The sequence below is a fragment of the Lontra canadensis genome, unplaced genomic scaffold, assembly GCF_010015895.1.
Source record: "Lontra canadensis isolate GAN:19392208 unplaced genomic scaffold, GSC_riverotter_1.0 scaffold33, whole genome shotgun sequence".
Classification (NCBI taxonomy): domain Eukaryota; kingdom Metazoa; phylum Chordata; class Mammalia; order Carnivora; family Mustelidae; genus Lontra; species Lontra canadensis.
Window position 1 is genome coordinate 2,630,042 of NW_022631027.1, and position 26,192 is coordinate 2,656,233.

Sequence of the window (26,192 nt, forward strand, 5' to 3'; positions counted from 1 at the left end):
GGCCCCTAGGTCTATAATTTTCCATATATTTCCTTTCTTTTTTTTTTTTTTTTTTTTAAGTAGGTTCCACACCCAGCAAGGAGCTCAGTGGGGCTTGAACTCATGACCCTGAGATCAAGACCTGAGCTGAGATCAAGAGTAGGACGGTTAACTGACTGAGCCACCCAGGCATCCCATGAAATTTTCCTTTTGATGCATTTTACTTGTTTTGTGTATTTGAAGGAAGGCCAGTTTATTAGTATTAAGTAGTATATAGGAACAAAACTGATCGTCATTTGGTTATATTCATTCAGTAGAATGATTAACACTAATGCTGATTGCCATTCTGGGAGTGGAGGGGTCTAAATTATTCATTATTAAGTGTTTCCTTGATACATAATGCCTTAGTGACATCCCATAGATCTGCAGTGGTAGCCTACCTGTTATCCTCTAACTATGGTTTTTGTGGTTCAACCTGTCTAACCTGTAGTTCTTTTGTTAATGTGAACAGAAATAAGGAAACTAGTTAGGGGTATTAGTGCTTCTCTGTAGGTTTTTGTTACCTAACCTCACCCATAATGGAATAAGTCATTTTATAAACTTTGTTCCACTTGGTAATAAAGAGTAAGATAGTTTGAAGTCTTATATGGCTATTTATCTTCCTTTGCAGTATTGTTTCTATCAGTGAAGAAGTTGGTTCTTCATTTGGAGTATATGACCTGATATATTAGGATACAATAATAAGTCATACTTCAAAATTACCAATTTTAAATTGTGATTAACATGTGTTTTTATTAAATATTGATTCATATTATAATGCCTCATTAATGGGGAATGAAGTATGTTTTCCAAATAAATTAATCTCAGTCCTTTAAATCCAAAACTTTGATTTTTTAACACTGTTTTCAGAAATTTATTTATATGATGTCACATTTTGCTCCCTGATTTAACATAATGTACATAAAAAAATTGGACTTTTTCTTGAGTTATGTAGTACTTCTTATTCCTGTACCTAAAGGCCTTTGTGGGTAGTATGATTTTTTTTTCTTCTTTTTCATTTTCTTTTTTTTTTAAAGATTTTATTTATTTATTTGACAGACAGATCACAAGTAGGCAGAGAGGCAGGCAGAGAGAGAGGAGGAAGCAGGCTCCCTGCTGAGCAGAGAGCCTGATGCGGGGCTCAATCCCAGGACCCTGGGATCATGACCTGAGCTGAAGGCTGAGGCTTTAACCCACTGAGCCACCCAGGCGCCCCATTTTTTTGCTTCTTTTTCAATCAGGTATTAACTTCTCACTCAGTATGTCAGCTTTGAGCAGCCATTTTTCCATTCATGCAGCGAATACTTACTGACTACCTTCTATATTCAAAGCATTATTCTGAGGCTTGGTAATACAATAATCAAAATATTTAAAAGTGACCGAATATACTTTCCTCTCTTATGGAACTTAACAAAATATGACATTAAATAATAATACAAGAATATTGGGGCTTCTAAGAGCCCATGGATATTGAGAACTGCTGAGGCAGGATAAAAAAGGGAAAAAAGGAAGCCTACAATCCCAGATCATCATTAAAACAAAAGTTGTTTATAGGATTCAGAATGGACATCATGTAAACTTTGAATTAAAATTAGAACCAGTAACTGTTTTGGAAAAGAAACAATTGAAACACAGTTTAAGAATTTGCTGTGGGTCTTACAGCAAACCAATGACAGAACCATGATTAGCATTTAGTACTTTTTAGTCATAATTTTTCTTTCTCACTTTCTCTGTTGTCTTTAATATCCCACCTTTGTTTGATTACTTTAGGTATTTTTGGTTGTGAAACATTTTTCTGTATTGGAAGCATGTGAGAACCTGAGATTTGTACATGCTGTCTTTTAAAATAGAGATTTTCAGTCTATTTTGATAGAAGTACCATTTTTACCAACAGTAATAGCAAATGTGAGCTATGATTGGGCTGAAAAAGTGATTTTCATATGATGAAGTAATTAAACCTTAGGTATTTAAGTTACTGTTTTAGATGTACAATGCATTTTAATAAAAAGAATATATATTTGGAATGCTTTTAGAATGCTTGAAAGATACTTTACAATTGCAGGTAGAAATGTGATCATTTATAATTGCTGGGTAAGTAGAGAGTTGAATCTCCACAAGTTTTAAAGCTATAGGAGTAAAATGAGGTTTGTATTTTGTTAGAATTTGAGGAGGAAGAAACTGTGCTTTATGTAATTTTCTTTCATTGCCCTCTAAAGTTCTAATATAAACATATGTAAAAGATGGTTGGTTTTTAAAATTATTATAATTAGTATTTTTTGTATATGTGTAGTCTTGGTAAGAGAAATGGAAACAATGTGGAGAAATAATTTTTAACTTACTTTTTCCTTTATGAAGACTTATCTTCATAATTTTATTAAGATGAATAAACTTGTGACACATTGGCTTAAAAATTATTTCTGTTTTACATATATATTTTAGTGATTTTATGAGCTTAAAAATCACATTTTCAAGATAATACGATTATAGTTTGTAAGTAAGTTAAAGTAAGTATACTTCTGTGAATTTAGTTCTGAGCCACCAATTTATATGAAGCATGGCTTGGTATCTTTGTATCATCAGTGTCTAGAATAGAACTTCACACATAGTAGATACTTAATAAATTGTTGCTGAATGAAATACATTTTTAAAAGATTTTATTTATTTGAGATAGAGAGGGAGAGAGAGCTCACAGAGGTCAGGAGGGGCAGAGGGAAAGGAAGAAGCAGACTCCCCACTGAGCAAGTAGTCCGATTGATGCATAGGGCTTGATCCCAGGACCCTAAGATCAGTATCTGAGCTGAAGGCAGTTGCTTAACTGAGATCATGACCTGAGCCGAAGGCAGAGGCTCAACCCACTGAGCCACCCAGGAGCCCTGAATTAGATAATTTTTTTTTTTTAAAGATTTTTTATTTATTTATTTGACAGAGAGAGATCACAAGCAGGCAGAGAGAGACTCCTCCCTGCAGGGCTCAATCCCAGGACCCTGAGATCATGACCTGAGCCGAAGGCAGCGGCTTAATCCACTGAGCCACCCAGGCACCCCCCTGAATGAAATAATTTTTAAAAGCAAACTGGTATGCTAAGGTATAGGACAGATGATAGATCAGAGTATACCAATTCATCCAAAAGCTGATTACTTATGTCAGAGTGTAGATAGCAGTTTTGAATATCTATACTAGAGTATGGATACCAGAATATCTATACTAATTCAGCCAAAAGCTGAGTTATCCTTTGTATCTGATTGGGCTGTTCCAGGCTGCTCCCACCCCTTTGCCTATGTGTTTTTGTAGTACCTTATAGAATATGACTTGTAGGAGAAATGTGCTTGCAATTATGATTATTATATTGGTGATATAATTATTTTATGGTGATATAATTATACTACTGGAGAATTTGTCAAGAGAACTAAACACACCATATTCTGAATTACTAAGAATGTAATGTGTGGGATTCCTTCAGATGTGTAATTCCGTCAGAATTTGTTACAAATTATTCAAAACATTATATTAACATGATATACTATGAAATGTAAAGTATTTTAAAAATAAGGTTAAGTCAAAATCCACTCAAGGCACCAACTTGGGCAGATTTTACTTGACCCTTAATATATTTGTGCCATTTTGTTTTATTCTGATATATTAATATTTGTGGATACCAGCTTTATAATAAGGGAAAAAATAAGATATTACTAAAAATTTAATTAAGTAATAGACTTCCTTTTTAGAAATTGTAAAAGAAGCTTATATATTGGACATAAATTTAAATATACTTAATATTTCTTACATATTGAAGCATACCCAGTAATATGGCATTTCAATTTGAAATTTTTTTTAATTATTGAAATATAATTGACATAGTGTTATATTTTAGGTGTACAACATATTGATTCAACAATTCTGTACATACTCAGTGTTCATATGAGAAGTGTAATTACCATCTGTCACCATACAACTTTATTACAGTGTTACTGACTATATTTCCTATGCTGTACTTTTCATTTCCATGACTTACTTACTTTATAAGTGGACGTTTTTATATCTTAATTCCCTTTATCTATTTTGTCTGTCCTCCCACCAGCCTCCCCTCTGGCAAGCACCAGTTTGTTTCTTTGTATTTAAGAGTGTTCTTTTGTTTGTTTGCTTGTTCATTTGTTTTCTGGATTCAGCATAAAGTTGAAATCAAACGGCATTTTTCTTTCTCTGCCTGACTTACTTCACTTAGCGTAATACCATTTAGGTCCATCCATGTTGTCACAAATGGCAAGATCTCATTCTTTTCTGTGGCTGAGTAATCGTGTGTGTGTGTGTGTGTGTGTGTGTGTGTGTGTGTGTGTGTGTAAAACATCTTTGTCCATTTATCTGTTGATGGACACTTGGGTTGTTTCCATATCTTGGCTATTTATAAATAATGCTGTAATAAACATAAGGATGCATGCATCTTTTTGATTTAGGGTTTTTGTTTTCTTCAGGTAAACCTGCCCAAAAGTAGAATTACTAGGCGCTGTTTCTCTTTTAATTTTTTGAGGAACCTCCATATGTTTTTCCACAGTGGTTGCACCAATTTACTGAACATTATTAACATGTTTTCTAGAAAGTATATTCTCAGAGTAGAACAGTTTTAAGAGTTTGAGAGGCCATAACCTGTACCTGTAGTGTTGAAATTCCAGACAGGATTATCCTACTTTAGATGGCCTTCTGAGAATTCTACAGATTTCTGTAACTACTTCCACAGTAATGGAATCCGGTGTCTTGTCTTTAGTTATATCTCTCTCTTTCTTAATTTTTTTCTATTATTCCTTTCTTTTTTTGTTAAGTATATTGTAGGTATACCAAAAGATGCCTAAAGAATAATAAAACAAAATACTTATATTCCCTCAGCTAAAGAAATAAACATTACCAGTACAATTCAATGAGGGTCCCTCTCTAGCACTTCTTTTCCTTTACCCCTAATTACTATAATAAATCTGGTATTTATCATTTCTGCACCAGAAATTACTTTATGATAAAATCTCTAGCTCTGAGAGTCACCCTCATGGTAATTATAAATACTGTACCTCGTGTCATCAGTGGACATGAAGACCAATATGAAGGAGAGTGGGAAGGTTGCACTCAGTTTCATACACCATATTCCTATCTAATTATCAGTAAAACACTTTATCACTCACTAATTTTTAACTTGGTTCAGCCAAGTCACTTGGCTCTTTCATTGTTTCTGTTTGTAAATAGCTGTTACTTATCTTGCACTTAACTAATTTGTTTTACTTCCATAGGGATGTCCTGTTCTATTGTCTATAGTTTCATTATGCCTTCCCTACCTCCCAACTCTGAGTAAATGACAACCTGCTCTCTATTTCTTCAACCTAATCAGTAAAATAAAACTTTTAATGAAAGTCTCAAGTTTGATTTCTTCCTTCCTTCCTCTTCCCTCCTCCCTGTCTGTCCATTCATCTATTTATAATCTTAGTTTGGTTGCCTTCTTTATATACTTTCAGACAACAACAAAGGCATCTCTGGGCTTTCCCTTTCTAATTGTTACTTTAATATATCTTTATTTAAGCCCCCCCCCCCCAGTTCTTACCATTATGCTTGAAATAGATACACTACTATATTATTTCAAATATTTAAAAATATTTAACACTTTAGGACATTGGAGGTTTGGGATATATCATATCTGTTCTAAATTAAATGTTACACACAAAAAATTAATTTTGGTCCCATTTTTTCTCCATTATCATGTCCTACTATCCCTTTCCCATTTTTTGGCTGTATTTAGTGGTAATGGTAATAATGTTGGCTCTCCTGGTATTTGAATAACTGATAAATGCCAGATACTGTGACAAAGATTTTGGTATTTTACTGATTTAATCACTTTAGTCCTTTGAGACATAAACCTTTGTTCTTAATTGTGATATACTTGTTTACTTTGCTTTCTGTCACAGTTCTCTGCCTCTGCCTGAGTCACTTCCCTACCAGTCTGTCTCCGTCTTATTGTCATCTTCACAACCAGAATTTCCACATTTTTCCAAAATGCCCTGTGTGGTGATAAAGCCCATATTGAGAAGCTCTGGCTAGGGGAAATGACTTTTAGCTCATATTTAGAGATGAAAGAAAAATATTATATAGAAGTAGCCCTTAATTTTTTTTTTTTACTTGTTGATTTAAGAGTCTCCGTTAAAATACAATGATCACTAATGAATGTATGAGATTATTATTCTTATTTCTTACATTGTTAGGACCATGGACACAAAACAGAGCTTGTATGCTTTATTTCCTGGGAAGTTCAGGAATGGAGGATGTTCAGAATGAAAAAAATCCTCTGCTTTAGCTTCAGAGGTGTGCAAACAAATAGAATCGAGGCACACTGAAGAAGATTTATTCCTCTGATCATTCAAAGCTCTGCTTAAATTTTTAACATGGTTAATTTTGTATAAAGGAAGTTAATTTTGTATTCCAGGAAGTTAATTAATGAAGGTCTTATTGTAAGCTTTTTTGTGAATACGGTATATTTCCCAAAAAGTCTTTTTTGCATTTTTCTTTTCTTTTCTTTTTTTTTTTTCTTTTTTTCTTTTTTTTTTTTGCATAAGAAATAGCTGATAGCTAGAAGGTAACTAGTTGACAACAGGCTTGGCCTTCATGGGTTCTGAACTTTGGGTGCTTGGATGGACTTAGGGATCTGTGAACCCCCTGAAACCTCTTCCCACTCTGTTTTTGTGTGTATTTGTTGCACACATAGAATATTCTGAGAGTCCATTGCTTTCATCAGGATCCCAGAATAGATTTGTAATCTGTACCCCCACCCCTTACCCCAGCTCCACACACACAGAAAAGTTTAAGAACCACTACTAGGGAAAATTGATAAACTTGATCTGTGGAATGGTGATTGGATTCTCCTAGAGTTACTGGTAGTTCTAGTACCTGTCACTTGTTAACGACCCCTCTGGTTTAGAATACTGACAAGATAAAGTGTTTTCTACTTTAAGCATATAAGGGTCTAAGAATTTGGAATGTGAAGATAAAATAACGAAAATTAAGTAGTCATTAAACAAAATTCATATTTTGCTTAATGTATAATTTTTTTGTGCTTGAATATGCTTGTGACTTAAAAGGAAAATTGTGACTGAAAGCCCTTTCTGTATTATAAAATTTAAGGATTATCTCGATTTCTAACTCTAGCTGTTTGTATTCCCAGTACTTTTGTTTCTTTTTGCCTGAAATGTTATTTATATAACTAGCACTTTTTTTTTTTATTGGGAAAGGGGTGGCCTTTTGGGTTTGGTTATGGGAGAATTGTTACTCTACCTATGGAAATTTTGAAGTAGGTTTTTTTTTAATGTCCTCAAAAATATTTGTTAATTAGCTATGATGTGTCAGACATAGAGCTGGAGACACAGTTGTAAACAAGACGGATACTGCAGTTGCTCTTAGAGAGTTTATCTTACTGTCAAGCAGGGAAGACAAAGTAAGGTATGGTAAGTAAGGATGTGATAGGAAACAGGCATGGGTACTGAGGACTGGGGCAATGATCATAAATGGTAATTGTGTTTTTCACTTTGATGTCCATGTGTTCATTGTGAGTCCACAGAAGTATGATTAATTTTTTTTTTTAAGTGTGACTGATTTTTTTAGTGTCTTGTAACTTTTAATGTTGCTGAACTATTCTAGTAGTTTCTGGTAAATTTCTTGGAATTTTTTAAATGTAAAAACCATTTAATCTGCTAATAGGGATAGTTTTGCTTTTTCCTTTCCAATCTGTATGCCCTTGTCTTATTGAAATGGTTAGAATGCTATTCTATTCTATTCTATTCACTGCTGAGAGTGAATGTCCTTATCCTGATCCTGATCTTAGGGGAAAGTACTTAGTCTTTCACTATTAGTATACTAGCTATATTTGTAGACTCTCTATCAAGTTTAGAAAGTTCTCCTCTATTCCTAGTTAGTTTACTGAGAGTTTTTAATTATGAATGACTGTTGAATTTTGTCAAATGCTTTTCTGTATCAGTTGGTATGATTATGTGATTTTTCATCTTTATTCTTTTGACATGGTAGATTATATTGATGGATTTTTTAATATGAACCAGTCTTGCATACATGAAATAAATTCTTACTGGGTCATAATGTATAATTTTCTACATAACTGGATTCAGGTTTTTTTTTTTTTTTTAAGGATTTTTACATGAAAATTCATGGGAGAATTTGGTCTTTGTGTTCATTTATTTTATCAGAGTAACACTGACCTTATAAAAGGAGTTGGGAAGTATTCCCTCATATTTTCTGTAAAAGATTGTCTAACAGGTATAATAAGACTGTTCAGATTATGGGCGCCTGGGTGGCTCAGTGCTTTAAGCCTCTGCCTTTGGCTCAGGTCATGATCCTCAGGGTCCTGGGATTGAGTCCCAATCGGCTCTCTGCTCAGCAGGGAGCCTGCTTCCTCCTCTCTCTCTCTCTCTCTCTCTGCCTGCCTCTCTGCCTATTTGTGACCTCTGTCAAATAAATAAATAAAAATCTTAAAAAAAAATTCAGATTATGTATTTCATACTAGGTGAGTTTTGGTGGTTTGTCCTTTTCAGGGAGTTGGTTCATTTCATCTGAGTTGTTGATTTCTGTGTGCAGATTTGTTTTTAGTGTTTTCTTATTTTTAATGGCTGTAATATTTATAGTCACATCCACTGTTTTATTTCTGATATTGTATTTTGTGTCTTTTAGGTCTTTGTCAGTCTTGCTGGAGGTTTGTCAGTTTTATTGATCTTAACAATTTTTGTTTCATTGATTTTTTTTCTGTTATTTTGAATTTCATTGTGGTTTCTGCTCTTTTATTGTTTCCTTCTTTTACCTGCTTTTGGTTTATTTTGCTCTTTTTCTATTTCTTGGGGTGGGAGTTTAGCTACATTCCACACATATTGTTACATTGTATTTTAGTTTTTATTCAGTTCTTTGTGTATTTGTAAAAGTTTCTTTGGAGACTTTGAACTATAGGTTATTTAGAAGTGTGTTTTTAGTTTCTGAGTGTTTGGAAATTTTCTTTCTTTCTGTTGTTGACTACCTTGACTCTTTTATGGTTGGTGAACTTGCTGTTTATGTTTAAATTACTTTTTAAAGATTTTATCTATTTGACAGAGCGCACAAGCAAGGGAGCAGCAGGCAGAGGGAGGGGGTGAAGCAGGCTCCCCACTGAGCAGGGAGCTTGATGTGGGGCTCAATCCCGAGACCTTGGGATCATGACCTGACCCAAAGGCAGACACTTAATAACTGAGCCACCCAGGCACCCCTGTTTAAATTCATTTAAATTGATTTAGGTATGTTTTATGACTTAGTTTCTGGTCTGTCGTGACGAATGTTCAATGAGCACTTGAAAAGACTTGTATTTTGTTCTTGTTAGGTGGAATAGTCTATAAATAAAAATCTAAAATTCAAAATTTCTTTTTGATGGTTGTATTCTTCTGTCTTGCTGGTTTTCAGTCTTGTAGTTTTGTTTTGCTGAGAGAAGAGTGTTGAAGTCCTCAATTATAATTTTATATTTTTATATTTTTTCCTCTGGGTTCTGTCAGCTTTTATTATATTTTGAATCTCTGGTGTTTCCACAGTTAGGATTGTTGTGTTGTCTTGGTGAATAGATCATTTAATCATTTTGTAATAAACATATCCTGACCTGATAATTTTCTTTGCTTCGAAGTCTGCTTCTCCTGATATTAAAAGCCACTGCTGCTTTTATTTTGATTAATGTTTATATAGCATATCCTTTTCATCCAATCTACTTATGCCATAATAATCAAAGTTAGGGTCTTATAAATAGCCTGTAGCTAGGTCATACTTTTTTAATCCATTATGCCAGTCTGTTTTGAATTTTTGTTATTAGACCATTTACACTTACAGTAATTATTGATATGTAAGAGCTCAGGTCTGCTAGATCACTGTTAGTTTTCTGTTTGTTCCTTCTGTTTCTTTCTCCTCTTTCCCTTTTGTTGTCTACTTGTGGTCTACCTGAACATATTTTAGAATTCCATTTTTTTTTTTTTTAAGATTTTATTTATTTATTTGACAGAGAGACAGTGAGAAAAGGAACACAAGCAGGGGGAGCAAGAGAGGGAGAAACAGGCTTCTGGCTGAGCTAGGAGCCAGATGCAGGGCTATATCCCAGAGTCCTGGGACCATGACCTGAGGTAAAGGCAGATGCTTAACAGCTGAGCCACCCAGGCACCCCCAGAATTCCATTTTTATTTTATAGTGTTCTTGAGCATATTACCAGTTTTTTTGTAGAGTGGTTCCTTTGATTTTTACATTTATGCATGTGTAAATTATTTTAGATACTATTGATATTGACATTTTGCCTCTTTGAATGAAATTTAGAATCTTACTTCTACTTAGGCCCCTTTACCCATTTTAAAATTTGTCTTGTTTCTCTCTACACTGAGCACATCAAATGATCATATAAAAACTCATAAGGAGAATGATAAGTCTATTATATTTAGCCCTATTTTTATTCATTTTGTTTTCTTTCTGAAGTTATAAACCTCCCTCAGTTATCATTTCTTTTTAGTTTGGAGAACTACTTTTAGCCATTCTTTAAGGGTAAGACTGCTGCTGATAATTTCTCTTAATTTTCTTTGAGAATTTCTTTGTTTCCCTTTAATTTCTGATAAATGTTTTCACTGGGTATAAAATTTGAGGTTGACATTTTTCTTTCAACATTTAAAATGTTATACTGCTTTCTTCTGGCATCCATGGTTTCCATTGAGAAATGCATCATTTCTCCCTAGATGCTTTCACAAATGGCTCTTTGTGTATAGTTTTCAAAAATTTGACTTACTGTATCTTGGCTTTATTTGAATGTCCTTAGGGTTATCCTTTCTGGAATTTGCTCAGTTTCTTGAATCTGTAGATTTATGCCTTTTGGCAAATTTTAGAAGTTAGCTTTTTTTTCCTCCCCTCCAATATTTTGTCAGACACACACTCCTTTTCTCCTTTTGGGGCTCCAGTAACACAAATCTTAGATCTCTTGTCCTATATATTTTTGTGCTTTGTTTATTTTTTTCAATCTGTTTCTGTTGTTCAGATTATCTTCAAGTTTAACGAGTCTTTCCTCTGTTATCTTCAGTATACTATTGAGCCCATCCAGTGAGCTTTTTAATTGTTTTTCAGTTTTACAGTTAACTTGATTTTTTTTAAATCTTCTCTTATTTGCTGAATTTATCTATTCGTTTTTTTCAATTTTTTTTTCATTTTTTTAATTATTGAAGCATTTTTAATGATGATTGCTTTGAAATCCTGCCATTTAATTTCAACACATGATTTATCTTCATTTTGGCATATAGTGACTATCTTTCCCCATTCAGTTTGTCATTTTCCTGGTTCTTTGGTGAATGAGGTTTTGGTGTTTTTTTTTTTTTTTTCCTTTTTATTGTTATCCTGGACATTTTGACTTATGAGACCTTGTATCCTATTTAAATCTTCTTTTTTAGCAAGTACCCTCACTCTGTTTAGGTTTAACACATAGGTTCTGGCCTACTTTTGTGGGATATAATTCCAATGATCATTTTCTTTCCTGAGCCCCCCACAGTATTATTCTGGTTTGCTTTGTGTACTACTGGAAAGCTATTCCAAAAGGTTGAGTTTTATGGTGTAGTCCATTTCTCAAAACTTTTGTATATGAATTCTGGTCAGCTTGATCTGTGGGTTGGTTCTGCCATGTCATGGTTCTATGTAGAACTTCTTGTGCAGGTTTAATTAATTCTTTTCTCCAGCTCTCTCCTTCAAGATCTTCTTCCTTTTACTCCACTCTCTTGGGGGTAGTGAGGAGACTACCTGTTCCTTCTAGATAGGAGTGGAATTCTTGACTTGATCCCTACTTGGTTTTCATTGGCAGTATACCTTTGGAGGAGGTATTGCTATCTCAGACTCCCTGCTGCTGTTTGATGAGGGGGAAAAGCCCAGAATCCCTTTCATTGTATGATGACACCATGTAAATGGGAGATGGTAGTTTCATCTTGTTTCATCTTCTGTTCCTGAACATGGGGGCAGGTCTCTGCTGACGTCGCATTGGTGAGGGAAGGGAGCATTATTCCGACTTATCTACTCTTGTTGAGTAAGAGTACACATTCTGTGCTTAGTATCTATTTTGGCTGCCCTAATGGGGAAGGAAATCTACTTACCAGGCGTTTGCTACTTCAGGGTCAGGGAAAGCGGACCACACTCCCTACTTGGTCTCTGTTGGTGTCTGTTCCTGGATGGGTAAGAGGAGCCCCGTCCTGGACCCTGCTGTACCCGTCTGTATACTTATTTCAGCTCTGTGGAAACTGTACTAACAGGGAAGGAGAGCACCACCTCATGGTACTTGGCTTTTGCCATTCTCTCTGCTGCTGCCAGTGTAGAAGTCCAGACTCCCCAGATGGGGAGCCATCCATGGTGCTTGTCTGGGATAGGGTGGGTGTTGTCAAAGGTTTCTGTCCTGCTGGACTCTTCTCTATCACACTCCACTAGAGAGAGAGCAGACTCTTCATGACTTTTTTTTTTTTTTTTAATCTTTGGCTTTGAAGGTTCTTTTGTCTGCTACCCAGTATGGAGAAGCTGTGATTAAAAAAAGAGAGAGAATTTACCACCTAATGTTCCTTGGGACCTGAAGTTTCTAACTGATTTGCCCTTTTTTCAGTCTTATGATTGTCTGCTGTTTTATTTCCAGAGTGTTTAGTTATAGTTATCAGGCAGGATTAGAAAGAAATGAACTTGTTCCATCTTGTCCAGAACCAGAAATTTGACAAGTCTGATTTTTGTTTTAGTTTCTCAAGCTGGGACACTTCTTTCTTTTGCTTTATTTGGATAGCTCTTAATCATCTCTTAGGTCTCCGAGTAAAATTTGCTTCTCGGAGAGTCTTAGGGAGACTTTCCTCAGTGTTTTAATCAAATTATAGGTGGGGTTTTCATTGTTATCTCATGTTCTTCCATTACAGTTGTCCCAATTTTTAATTGTGGTTTACTTGCTGAATGTTTGTCTTTTCTCTAGATATAAGCTCCTTGATTGTAAGGATCCTGTCTTTTTTTAAGAAAAAAATACTTAACATTTTTAGGATAGTTTTAAATTTATGGAAAAACTGAGAAGACAATAGAGAGTTCCCACATACCCCAGACTCAGTTCCCCCTTTTTATTTTTATTTTTTTTAAAGATTTTATTTATTGTTTGACAGAGAGAAACAGCCAGAGAGGGAACATAACAGGGACAGAGGGAGAGGGAAAAGCAGGCTCCCCGCTGAGCAGGGAGCCGGATGCGGGGCTTGATCCCAGGACCCTGGGATCATGACCTGAGCCGAAGGCAGACGCTTAACAGCTGAGCCACCCAGGCGCCCCTCATTTTCCCCTTTTTAAAACATCATACATAAATATGGTGCATTTGTTACAGTTAACAAATTTTCTTAGAAACTAAAGTCCATACTCAGATTTCTATAGTTCTCATTTTCCTGCTCCAGCATCTCATCGTGGATGCCACGTTACATTTGGTTGCCACGTCTCCATAGGCTCTTCTTGGCTATTTTAGTTTCTCAGACTTCCCTTAAATTTTTTTTTTTTCTTTTCTTTCAGATCTTAACAGTTTTGAGGAGACTAGTCAGATATTTTGTAGATGCCCTTCAATTGGAATTCGGTGTTTTTCTTTATAGACCAGAGTTGTGGGGTTTTGGAAGGTAAACTACAGTGTTAAAGTACTGTTTTCATCATATTGTATCAAGGGTACATAGTACCAACATGACTTATCACTGTTAGTGTTGACCTTCATTATCCAAATGAGGTGGTGTTTGTCAGGTTTCTCCTGACTATAAAGTTAGTCTTTTTTTTTTTTTTTCTCCTCCGTTTCATACTGTACTCTAATTGAAAGAAGTCACTGTGCACAACTAACACAAGGAGTTGGGGGGGTTATGCTCCTCCTCTTTGATGGTAGAATACACACATACACTCTTCCATCATCAGATCTGAGAAAGGGATACAGATTGTTGTAAGAGAAAGTGTATTACACATATATATGAAACAACCTCACTGAAGAGTGAAGTGCTAACGTAAGTAACTTAAAAATGGAGGGGACATGCAAAAGCAAGAGGAAGTGCATGTAAGCTCAGTACTATAGTTGAGAAAGTTATTTCCAGGGGGGATATTGGTTAACAGTTATGATCATACTATGCATGTGTCCTGGCATTGAATAAGTAAGTGGATGGCCAGGAGTAGGAGCCAGGTTTCTTACTGGAAGGAAATTTATAGATAAGCAAGTGAAGGAGGTTAGAATGATACATATAGATTATAGATTAGAGTTGAAGATGTCATTATATAGTCATAATACAATATAGATGTCCTTTATTTCTTTACCACGTTGGATCCAATATCCATTACAGCATCTAGCACCCATAATAGGTATTCAGTAAATATTTGTGAGATGAATGAATCAGTCATGTTTGGCCAGGATGTGGGACACTATGATTTGGTTTAGTAAGATGTCCATCCTTAAATCATGGATTGATTTAAGTTGCTGATTACGGGATCATGTAAATTGACAGCCTCACTAGAATCACATGGTTTGAGTGATATAAGATCTAGAAACTCAAGGGAGAAGAGTTTGCAAAATAAGACCAAAATTGAGTAGTAGCTTCCTTTGGAAGAAAAGTAGAAATCTGACCCATTAAGTTCAGTTTCGTAGTATAAAATGCGGTTATTTTAAGTGGAAGTGTACACAAATACATATAAGTAATATGGATCTTGATATTGGAAAAAATCATCTACATAGATCTGGAATTTGAGTTATTACTAAATTAGATAAAACTTCATGTTTCAAAGCAGGAAGCTAGATGTATTTTATTATTTGGGACTCTGATTTGTGATAAGAGAAATCTTTTTTTTTTTTTAATTATGTTGAGTTAGCCAACATATAGGAAAATACATCATTAGTTTTTGATGTAGTGTTCAGTGATTTTTTTTTAAAGATTTTATTTATTCATTTGAGACAGAGAGATACAGAGAAAGAGAGCAAAAGTAGTGGGGAGAGGCAGAGGGAGAAGCAGACTCCCCACTGAGCAGGGAGCTAGACGTGGGGCTGGATCCTAGTATCTAGAGATCATGACCTGAGTGAAAGGCAGACTCTCCACCATCTGAGCCACCCAGGCGCCCCTGTTCAGTGATTTATTAGTTGCGTATAACACCCAGTGCTCATCACAGCACACGTCCTCCTTAATAAGAGAAGTCTTAGGCCAAATTAACTCAAGCAGAAGAGGAATTGGTAAGCACTATGACTAAAAATTTAGGGGTATGTTTAAACATGATTGGATTTAGATATTCAACCTATGTCTTCAGTGATCTTGCTCTCTTTCTCTCATAGGGTAAGCTTTGTTTTCTGACTATTTCTGAAAAGAAAAGCATTTATCTTCATCAGTAGCTTTAAATTTTGTTTTTGCAGCTGGTGTTCTCCATTAGTAGGACTTCCTTGTCAATTCCCTTAAAAAGGGTATCTGAATGGGCCTACTTCAATCACATGACTAATCCTAAATCGGTCACTGAATGGAAGGGTTGCATACTCTCTCCTACATGCAGCTTATGCTTAATTTTGTTAAAGGAATGGTAAGGAAGTAAGACAATTTTTTAAAGCAAGTCTATTTTTAAAAATTAATGACTTTATGTCTTGTTTTATTTTTTTAAAGAAGAGGATCGTTGTCTCTACTTATATCCTTCTTGCATTGTGTCAGGGGGCATTAGGTGGAGGAAAAAAAGGAAAAAAAATTAACATAGAACAGTGTTAGATTTTTACACTTTTTATCTATTGGGATTAAAATAATAATGATAATATAATTATTGAAGAGACTGCTTAAAGTGATCATTATTTCTTGCCTGGATTACTGCATTGGCCTCAGTTACATATCTGTTGCAGTGTAACAAACTCCTTTCAAGATTCTATGGGTATACTAGGTGTGGTGTTTTTTGTTTGTTTGTTTTGTTTTGTTTTTTTCCTGTTGGCCTTGCCTGTGCTCACTTACACAGCTGCATTCAGCTGGTGCCTAAGCTGGTCTGGAATGTCCACTGTAGCCTCGCTCACATGTACTACAGCAGGAGTGCTTTGGTTCTCTTCCACATGGCCTCTCTCCACATGATCATTCTCATCTTCCAGGGCCTCTCTCTCTAACAGAATAGTCTAGACTTCTTTAGATAGTACTTGGGTTTTCAAGAATGAAACAGAAGCTGTGATTCCTTGAAGCTTATCCTTTTGTCTCTTTGCCTATCATCAGAATATTACTTCCATCACACTGTCTGAGTAAGTCAAAAGGCTATTTTTCAATCAGTGTGAAGGTGGGGGCTACATGAAAATGTGAATGTAGGGAGGCAGGATTCATTTGAGACTACTTTATAGCCATCTACTGTAGCTTCATAGAATGAAGCTTTTCTCTGCCCGCCCCCCCCGCAATCTCTTGATATAGGAGGTCATAGCATATCACTTATTTTGCTTAAGCCCTACCCTATTTCACCCAGAGCAAAAACCAAAGTCTTTATATTGCCTACAAGGCCCTTTGTCCTTGGTCAGTAGGAATTTATATTATATCGAAAACAAGAAATCTAAGGTAGGCAGTATAGGACTTGTGTAGAGTTCATTAAATCCGTCAGGGCCCTAGGCTCACTCTGTGCTTTGCCATCTTTCGTATGTTGGGTTTTGTCCTGTTTGTCCCTTATTTGACACATGATGGCTCCTACACCTTCAGGCCTTGGATCTGCATTCTAAGCAAAGAGAGAGAAGTAGACACTTTCCCCAAATGCTGGACTGGCTTCTCTTTAATAAAAATTGTCATATGGCTACTTGTAGCAGCCAAGAGAGTCTGGTGAAGTGAGAATTTTATCTGTACTTCCTTAATCTAGCAAAGCAGGAGTTTTCTCAGTAAGGATAAAGGGAGGTTGGGTATTATAAAGGTAGGCATCCAGTACTATCTGCTTCAGTGCTACGTGCCAGAAACTGCACTGTTACTATGAAAACATACTTCTCAGTCCTAGGCATAGCTATTATGTGACTTAGAAATAATACAGTCAAGGTAGTTGTAATAATTCCATTTTCCATATGAGAAAATTGAAGCTTTAGCATGGTTGCAGTGTCAGAATTTATACATAGCCATTTTGACTCCAAATGCTTAGTTCTTACCATTATGCTACATTCTAACTGAGCTTTCTGTTAAACACACACATATATATACACAATATGACCTACATTTGTATAAAGCTTTGTTGCTTCAGATTATGTTTGATTTTCACCTCTACCTTAATAAATTGAATACCTGAAAGAAAACAGGATTATGCTCTTTTTCTATTGCCTAACATTCAGTGAACATTTTGAATAAATGAAGTTAAAAAAAAAAAAACCTAGAAAATAGGAAAGCCAAACATCATTTTGCAGATGAGCAAACAGGTACAGGGAGATGGGGATAACATGCTTGAATTGCATAGCTAATGACAGAGAGCTGGTGTTACAACTGGTTTCTTGTTTTCTGGTTGAGAGCATTCTCTCCTGGGTTGGATTAGATGGTGAAATTAGAAGAATTATGTCCTGCCAGTATTCATGATTTAAGGTACATAATATCTATTAATTAATGCAAATCAGATCAAAGTGTAGTTCAAATATAAGGAAGTGGATACTCTTAGGCTCTCCTAAGAAGGCAGTAGAGAGTAAAAGAACACCAGAGCAGGAAGTCAGGAGACCAGTATGGTAAACCCAGCCAGGTCACTAATTTTTCTTTGTGACCTTAGGCAAATGGCTTAGCTACTTTGAATCTGTTTTCCTCAAAACTAAAACAAGGGAGTTAGGCTTCTTGATCTTTGAAGTTCCTTCTATCTAAAACATTATATGAGCCATTGTTCCCAGTGAGTTTTTAATGGGTGCTCTAGCATTTCTTGGCATCTAACAGGTCAGAATGTTTTATATGTCTATAGTGCAGAGAAAATAACAGCTTTTTTACTTCTTCTCTGGGAACTTGGCCAGTGAGGAGTAAACATCCTTTCCTATTTCTCCCTAAATGAAGTGTTTGATCATAAGTAACAGACCTTTTTCTGTATTTTCTTCTTTGAATCTGATCCTGTTTTTGTTTTATGGTTTTTCTTTACTTCATTGCCAGTTAAAGTGTAATAATTTGAAAATACAAATTTATGTTTTAGTCTACAGATCAGAATTTCATTATTTTATAAGTTAAAAATAGTTGTATTTATTAAATACATAATAAACAAATCTGTATATTTGAAATATTTGGCTTACACATGATATGGTCTAAATAGAGTGGAATGTATAGTCTTACCCTTTGCAGTAGAATTGTATTGACTCAAAATAACCTAGGTAAATAGCAAATATATTATAGACTATAAGATACCAGTATAGGCTTTACATTTACCAAAACTAAATACAGTGCAAGTTACTTTGTTTTCTTTTAAATAATGTCTTCCCCGCCTTATTAGATAGGCAACATATGTTCATTACTTTAAAAAAATTGAGTAAATTTGGAAAACTCTGAAGAATAAAATGAAAATTCCTCTAAATTTTCTTACCCAGAAATAATATATTTTTTAAAGATTTTATTTATTTATTTGTCACAAGTAGGGGAAGTGGCAGGCAAGGGAGAAGCAGACTCCCCGCTGAGCAAGAAGCCCTGTGCAGGACTCCATCCCAGGACCCTGGGATCATGACCTGAGCTGAAGCCAGAGCTTAACTGGCTGAGCCACCCAGGTGTCCTGACCCAGAAATAATTTTTATTAATATTTTAATTTTTTTTTGCTAGCCTTCCCCCCCATTTTTATTTTAAACATAATTTGAAATAAAACTGTGCACATAGCAGCAATATATGAAGCTATATATAATATGGTGGAATAATAAAGGGTGAAAATAAGAGAACTCTTTTCTTTCTTTTTTTTTTTTAAAGATTTTAATTTCTTTGACAGAAAGAGACACAGTGAGAGGGGGAACACAAGGCGGGGGAGTGGGAGAGGGAGAAGCAGTCTCCCCACTGAGCAGGGAGCCTGATGTGGGACTTGATCCCAGGACTCTGGGATCATGACCTGGGCTGAAGGCAGACACTCAGCAACTGAGCCACCCAGGCGCCACAGAACTCTTCTTTTATTCCTTAGCCTGTTTGAAATTCTTCTGTTGTGACACTTAGTAGCATTCTGAATTTTTTTCTCCCTATAAGTTGGTTTAAAGCAAGGCTATTTGTAAAATTTATGAGGAAGTCCATACCTTGTAATAGTGCCTTGCATATATTATTGATGATTTTTAAAATTACTGAATTGACTGTTCTATACAATAATAATTTGTAATTATTTCTTAGGTTATATTCCGAGAATTAGGATGACTAGCTGAAAGAAAATGACTATTTTTTAAGTAATGTTACAGATTTCCAGCTTTTCTAAAGACTTATATTTCACATTTGGATTATTGCGAACAATACGATTAGAAAAATCTTTGTCAGTTTCAGAGGTAACAGTGATGCATTCTCTTCTGCCATAGCACAGTTTTCTTTAATTTATATTAACAGATAAATAGTGAACTGGAGAACGATGTAAGTATAACATGGACTCCAGATTAGTTCATCTGTAATTTTCCCTAGAACATTAATATTTTGAGGCAGATTTTTTTTTTAATTTTTATTTATTTATTTATTTATTTTAGAAAGCCTTAGCAATATCTGAAGACCTTAAGATAAAAGCTCAAAATTTTATAGAAACTTGATAGTTTTGGGCCTCTGTTGCCACTAAAGAAAAGTCTTCTGTTGCTTGTTCATTCATTTATTGATAAAATACCTTTTCTGTTTATTTCTGTTGTTATTTTCATTTATTTTATTACAATTTGATGTGGCTTTCTGACCCAAGGATTTATACCATTCTTCAGTTCTGGAAAATTCTCATTTATCTTCATGCAGTACTTCTCCCTCTTTTCTTTATTCTCTTATTCTGGAGCTCTTCCTAGATGGATCTTGGATCTTCTCATTTTATCTTCCATGCCTTTTAATTTCTCATATGTCTGTGTGATGAATTCAGAATAATTTCCTCGGTTTTCTACTTGCCAGTATACTAATTCATTATCTTGGTCTAATCTACTGTTTAACCTAACCACTGAGTTTTTCATTTATTATGGTCCCTTTGAAATCCCATCTAATTTGGGGTTGGTTATTTTTGTTACTTTTTGTTTCTTACTCATTGAGATGTCTATTCCTTCTTTTATTTAGCCACTTAAAATCTACTTTACTAAAAATCATCTTAGTTCTACTATAAATCCTGAGAGTATTAATTTTACTGATGAATTCCTTTTATTTGGATTTGATCCATTTGATTGAATGACTACATTAAACATATGGATGATATAAACTTTAAAATAGAATTAACTATGAAAGACTTGAAATATTTTTTAAACAAGATTTTGTGATGCTGAATTTAGATAATGAGATAAATAGGGCATAAGAAAGAAAGACAAGGTAAAATAATATAAACAGCAAAATGTTAGATTAATTTGACTAGAATGGAGTAGCTAGCTTATGATTTCAGTGATGAAAGATATGAAAATTATAAGGTTTCTTTTATAAAATAAAATAATGGACTAATCATTAAGAAAGCAAAACAGAACTACTCTGCCAGGTAGGCCTAAGACTTGTTCTCAAATTGCTAATAGTCTTTGGGGTAGCAGAGAGAGGCATTTAATCTAAATTCTAAGAGGGCATGGACAGGCATGTTCTTTTCCAGGAAGATCAACTTTGAAATGAAGTAAAAGTTAGCAGAGGAGGGACTAGGAAGAGATAGTTGAAGAAAAGAAGGAAAGGTAGTGTATCCCAAAGGTGCAGCATCCATTAGTAGCTGAGCCAAGAGACATTGTCTCCAGCAGTAAATTCTGTAGTTTGGTAGGTTTGGGATTTAGGTAGCAAATTGAAAGGAAATAAGAGTTGAAGCAGGCAAAAGACCTCCCAAGGATTCACATCAAATACTGATGCCATTTTCATATAACAGGTTTTTTTTGTAACAGCCTTTATATTTTAGTACCACAATTCTCAAACTGTACAAGGCTCTCTGGGGTGCCTCAGCAAACTCTCAGGATGTTTCAGTGTATTTGAAATTTTCCAGGGAAACACAGTGACACTATTTGTTGGGTATCTTGTGAGCTAACTAGAGTCAGTTAAATTTCAACGTTAGATTATTCTACATTCCTTTTGTATAGAGGAACAGAAAATGAAGATGGGAGTGTCCAATCTGATTTCAAAGTTTTAGAAATGGTGAAAGTACCCAACATTTATAAGTAACTGTAGTTATTAAAAGAATTTTTAAAATATAGCATTTTCTTTCTTATTTGTATTATTTCAAGCAGTAACTGAGTTATCATTTATAATTATAATTTAATTATATTTTAATAATTTGTATTAAGTTATATAATTTTATATATTATTAATAATTGATAATTATATAATTAAATATATTGCATAATAAATAAATTTATTATAATTTAAATTATAATTTATAATTATAATTAGAAACTTACTATTTAATACAGAATTGTTAGGTATTTCTCTTGGCCTGTAGGGCATATGGAAAAAATTAATGATACACTAAGCTCACCATGAACCAAGAAATTTAGGGAACCTCTAGCTTAGTACATAATATTAAAGCACAAATTTATGAAAGTTCATATTTTCTGAGTCTCTAAGGTAAAAATAAAAATATCTAGAGGAATGCAGTTAGCTTAAACTTTTTCATCTAAGCTTGTTTGCCTCAATCCACTTGACCTGAAGCCAGACAGCAGATACTTGGCATTTTATTTTTTGATAGTAGTCATGTGCTATTGTTTTTGGTGACCTGTCAGAGGTAGATTCATAAACTTTGGAAACTGAATAAATGGGTGATAGGATTTATAATCCACTATAAGTAATGAAAAATCTAGATACTATTTTAATCCAGGTAGAAGGATCATTATATATCCACGTAAATAAGGATCAGAAATTTAAGGCCAATTAGGTATAAATCACTTTTCCCAGGGATTCTTAATCTCTGATCTATGGAACCTGAAAATTGTATATCACACATGAAATTTTCTTTGTTCTACTGTTTTTTGTTGTTGTTGTTTTTCCTTTTTTTTTTTTTTTGTCAGAGTTCCAAAGGGGTTCTTGGCCCTAGAAACATTAAGAATAGATTTATCAACTGCTTCATTTTTCTGTATAGTATGCCCTTCGGCATAAGGTAAATTGATCCAAAGCCAAGGCTAGGTCCCCCATCTTCCCATCTATTAACTAACTATTATGCAAGATAACCTGTTTTTTAGAAGTTAAGAATTAGATATAAAAAGTATTTGCGGGAGCCTGGGTGGCTCAGTTGGCTAAGTGACTGCCTTCAGCTTAGGTCATGATCCTGGAGTCCCGGGATCGAGTCCCATATCGAGTCCCCCATCAGGCTCCCATCTCCACAGGGAGTCTGCTTCTCCCTCTGACCTTCTCCTTGCTCATGCTCTCTCTCACTGTCTCTCTCTCAAATAAATAAATAAAATATTAGAAAAAAAAAGTATTTGCACCCAAGAATTTTTCTTTTAAAGATTTTATTTATTTATTTGACAGAGAGAGAGAGATCACAAGCAGGCAGAGAGGCAGGCAGAGAGAGAGGGGGAAACAGGCTCCCTGCTGAGTTGAGAGCCCATTGTGGGGCTCAATCCCAGGGCCCTGAGATCATGACCTGAGCTGAAGGCAGAGGCTTAACCCACTGAGCCATGCAGGTGCTCCTGCACCCAAGAATTTAAGCAGAACTTATTTATATGGTTATGATGGATTCCTGAAAGAATTAAGGATGATTTTTAATTAATTGGATCTGTGGTTCAAAAGGTATATAAGGGTGCACAGTGAAATGTCTCTTTTCTAGAACCTTCACAAACTCAATTCCTCTTCCCAGAGGTAAATATTATCTTTTAATTTTTGTGTTTCAGAAATTAAAAATTTTAAAACCAGTAGTGTTATAGTAATGGAGTTTAAAATAACAAATGATAAACACATAGCTAGGACATAACTTTGGTTTGTTTTAAATGTAGATTTGATGTGCTTACCAATCTGATTTTTATTTTAAGATGAATAACTGGTACTGTGTATTATCTCAGCTTCTATCAGTAGGACATAATTGAGACATATTTTTTAGTAATGATGTTTTTGTAGTGAGTCCACGAAGTTTTCAGTTGGGACAGTTAGCCATGAAATTGTGAATATAATCTTTCCAAATCCTGATGCATTTAATTCATTAACCAAAAAGTGGTCATGGGGATATAACTTTTTTGGGTTTTGTTTTGTTTTTTTTTTTTTTTTTGCCAATATTACTTTTTTAGGAGGATTTTTTATAGAAGATCAAATAGAATTGTATCTTACCTATGGGCTTTAATAATAATTTTTCACTTATTGAGTGACTATATAGTGGTCCAAAAATTGTACTTGGAGATTCACATAAAATATTTTGGATTATAACAATACCTCTGAAAGGTGGCACTATTATGTTGATTTTACAGATGATTAAACTGAATATTTGAAAGGTTAAATAACTTGCTCATGATTTGGAGTGTAGGTGTTAGAATCTAACTTGACTTCATTTGATATCAGAAATTCACTGTCTCTATAGAACACTAAGATGCTTTTGTGTGTAGATGTGTTTACTTTAATATAAATTTGTCAGATAATGCTATTTAGTGAGTAGGCAGAGGTTTTGGATTTAGGATTTGGTATGGTAATAAAAAAGGTAACTAGTCTGTTGCTTATTAAGGAAATAATTAAATGTAATGTTCTTAATAAAGAATCACTAAATACATGGTTTTGCTCTTACACTGCACATGTTACTGAGCACCTAATTTTCCTAAACTACCACATTTGTATGTTTATTTTTTTTTCTGTAGGGAGATTCCCGAAGTCTTCCATTTTCTGAGAATGTGAGTGCTGTTCAAAAATTAGACTTTTCAGATACTGTGGTGCAACAGAAATTGGATGATATCAAGGATCGAATCAAGAGAGAAATAAGGAAAGAACTGAAAATCAAAGAAGGAGCTGAAAATCTGAGGAAAGTCACAACAGATAAAAAAAGCTTGGCTTACGTGGACAACATTTTGAAAAAGTCAAATAAAAAATTAGAAGAACTTCATCACAAGCTACAGGAACTAAATGCACATATTGTTGTTTCAGATCCAGAAGATGTTACAGGTATATATGTATTTTATTTGGTATTTATATGATGTATTAAGAATTATTTTTATATAGTGTATTAATAAGAATATTATCTTTGAAATTAGTTAGCTTTATGACATAACTGTTTTTGGTTTTTCTGAAAGTACCAGAACTGTTTTTTATCCAGTTGTTAAGGTCTTGTTTCTATTTATTGAGAAATGCAGTTAGTTGATGGTTATGAAAATTGAAACGTTTACTTGGAGATGAGTAACATTGCTGTCTACTCTGTTACCCTCTGTCAGTAAGACATCACTTAGAGTTATTTTCCAAGATTAATGTTTTGTATTGAGTCAACCACATGCTCTTACCTGATTCATCCTTGTGATCAGCAACACGAGTTTGCCAGATGACTTTTTAAAGTTAAAAATGTATTCTGTGACTGAAGGATATTTTTATTCTTTGCCAACGTAATTAATCAAACCTGTGACCTTTGTTCTGTATGCTCTAAGCAACTGAATTAACAACTAAGCCACCAGGCATATAGTTTGAAAAGGAAGAAGAAAAAAATTTTTTAAAACCAAACATTACTTTTTTTCTTAATATAGTAAAGAAAAGAAAAATATAACCCATAAGTCTGACCTAAGATTTGTAAACAATGGTATTAACAAATGTTCATGTTGGAAAATTTTCCATGGTACAAAAAGTAAAAATAGAAAAACTACCTCTCTTTCTCTAGGCTCTCTCCTTAAAGGTAGCATTACTAACTTTTTTGTTGTATATCCTTCCAGAAGAAAAATTTCCACGTTTGTATCAATTTTTATCCATTTATATATGCATTCTTTTCAAACTTTTTACTAAAAAAATTACATAAAACACATTTGTCTAATAGTTTTGTCTTTGCAAAGACGATATTTTGAGCAAGGTTTGTAATCTCTGTACCCTTCAGTGTCTTCATTCACAGAGAAAAGGAGTAATACATGTACAGTAACGTATCCAACACCATAGAAATTTTAGAAGTATCTGTGAGATTAGCTAATAAGAAATAACAGATATAAGCAAAATTAAATTTGATTAAGAAAATACATAAATGTGACTAAGAATCTCAAATTATCAATCTAAAATATTGGATAAGATACCTTCAGATCTTTAGTGTACTTAATAAAACTTAATTTTAATGCATCAATTTCAACATCCGGGGCCTACCTTAGTGATTTTATCTGGAGACTCTCTATGTAGAGATTTCAATTTAGTAAGAAGAATTGAATCTTAAAAATGACAGATATCATAGAGAAACCAGTCATCTTATTTTGGAACTAAAATAATCCCAAAGATGTGAATTAATTTTCTCAGAATAACAAAGTTAGCTAAGAACTCCTCAACTCATCTAGTATTCTCTTACCCATACATTCAATAATTACATATAAATGGAAATTCATATTATGAGAATGCTTTTCTTAGCAATATCATGTAAATATAGAAATAGCCTATTCTATTGGAACTCTGCCGAGCTCTGCATTTTTTGCCCATTACTTCTTTAGGAGAAGTCTAAAATAAGAAATGGCACTGGAGCTTTAAACTCTGTTTATTTAGGGAAAACATTTCTTTCCTCACAGAATACTGATAACTGCCTTGTAATTGGAATATTGAGAGTTTCTGCCCCACAGAGAGTAGCCCATTTGGTTTCCTCAGTCCCTTTTAAAAAATCAACTTTACTGAAGTGTAAATTACATATGATAAAATGCAGATTTAAGTATATGATTTGATGAGTTTTAACAAATGGATATACCCAGGTAACTGTCATTAAAACAAGTGGATCCTGAACATTTTCATCACTTCAGTGGTCCTCCTGTATACCTTAATTCTCAATCTCCAGTCTGCATCCATAGCTTTCTTTAGGCAACCACTGGTCTACCTTTTATAGGTTTCTCTTTCCTAAGTTTCATTTAAAGAAATGACCTGGGATCCTACTAGCAAATTCTTTTTCTTTCTCAAAAGCCAGTTTGAATATCCCTGTGAAATCTTTCCTGT

At 34.3% G+C, this 26,192-nt stretch overlaps 1 protein-coding gene across 3 annotated transcripts in view; it reads left to right on the top strand.

Annotated features, from left to right (window-relative positions):
- The window catches only part of PKN2 (protein kinase N2), a 128,998-nt gene that overhangs the window by 19,341 nt on the left and 83,465 nt on the right, over nt 1-26,192 (top strand). For all 3 annotated transcript variants that reach the window (XR_004383790.1, XM_032867057.1, XM_032867059.1), the window contains exon 2: nt 23,900-24,200. Coding sequence is in view for 2 of the 3 variants with exons in the window: in XM_032867057.1 (XP_032722948.1) it covers nt 23,900-24,200 (301 nt within the window). In the remaining variant the exon portion in view is untranslated. The remainder of the gene's footprint in view (nt 1-23,899; nt 24,201-26,192) is intronic.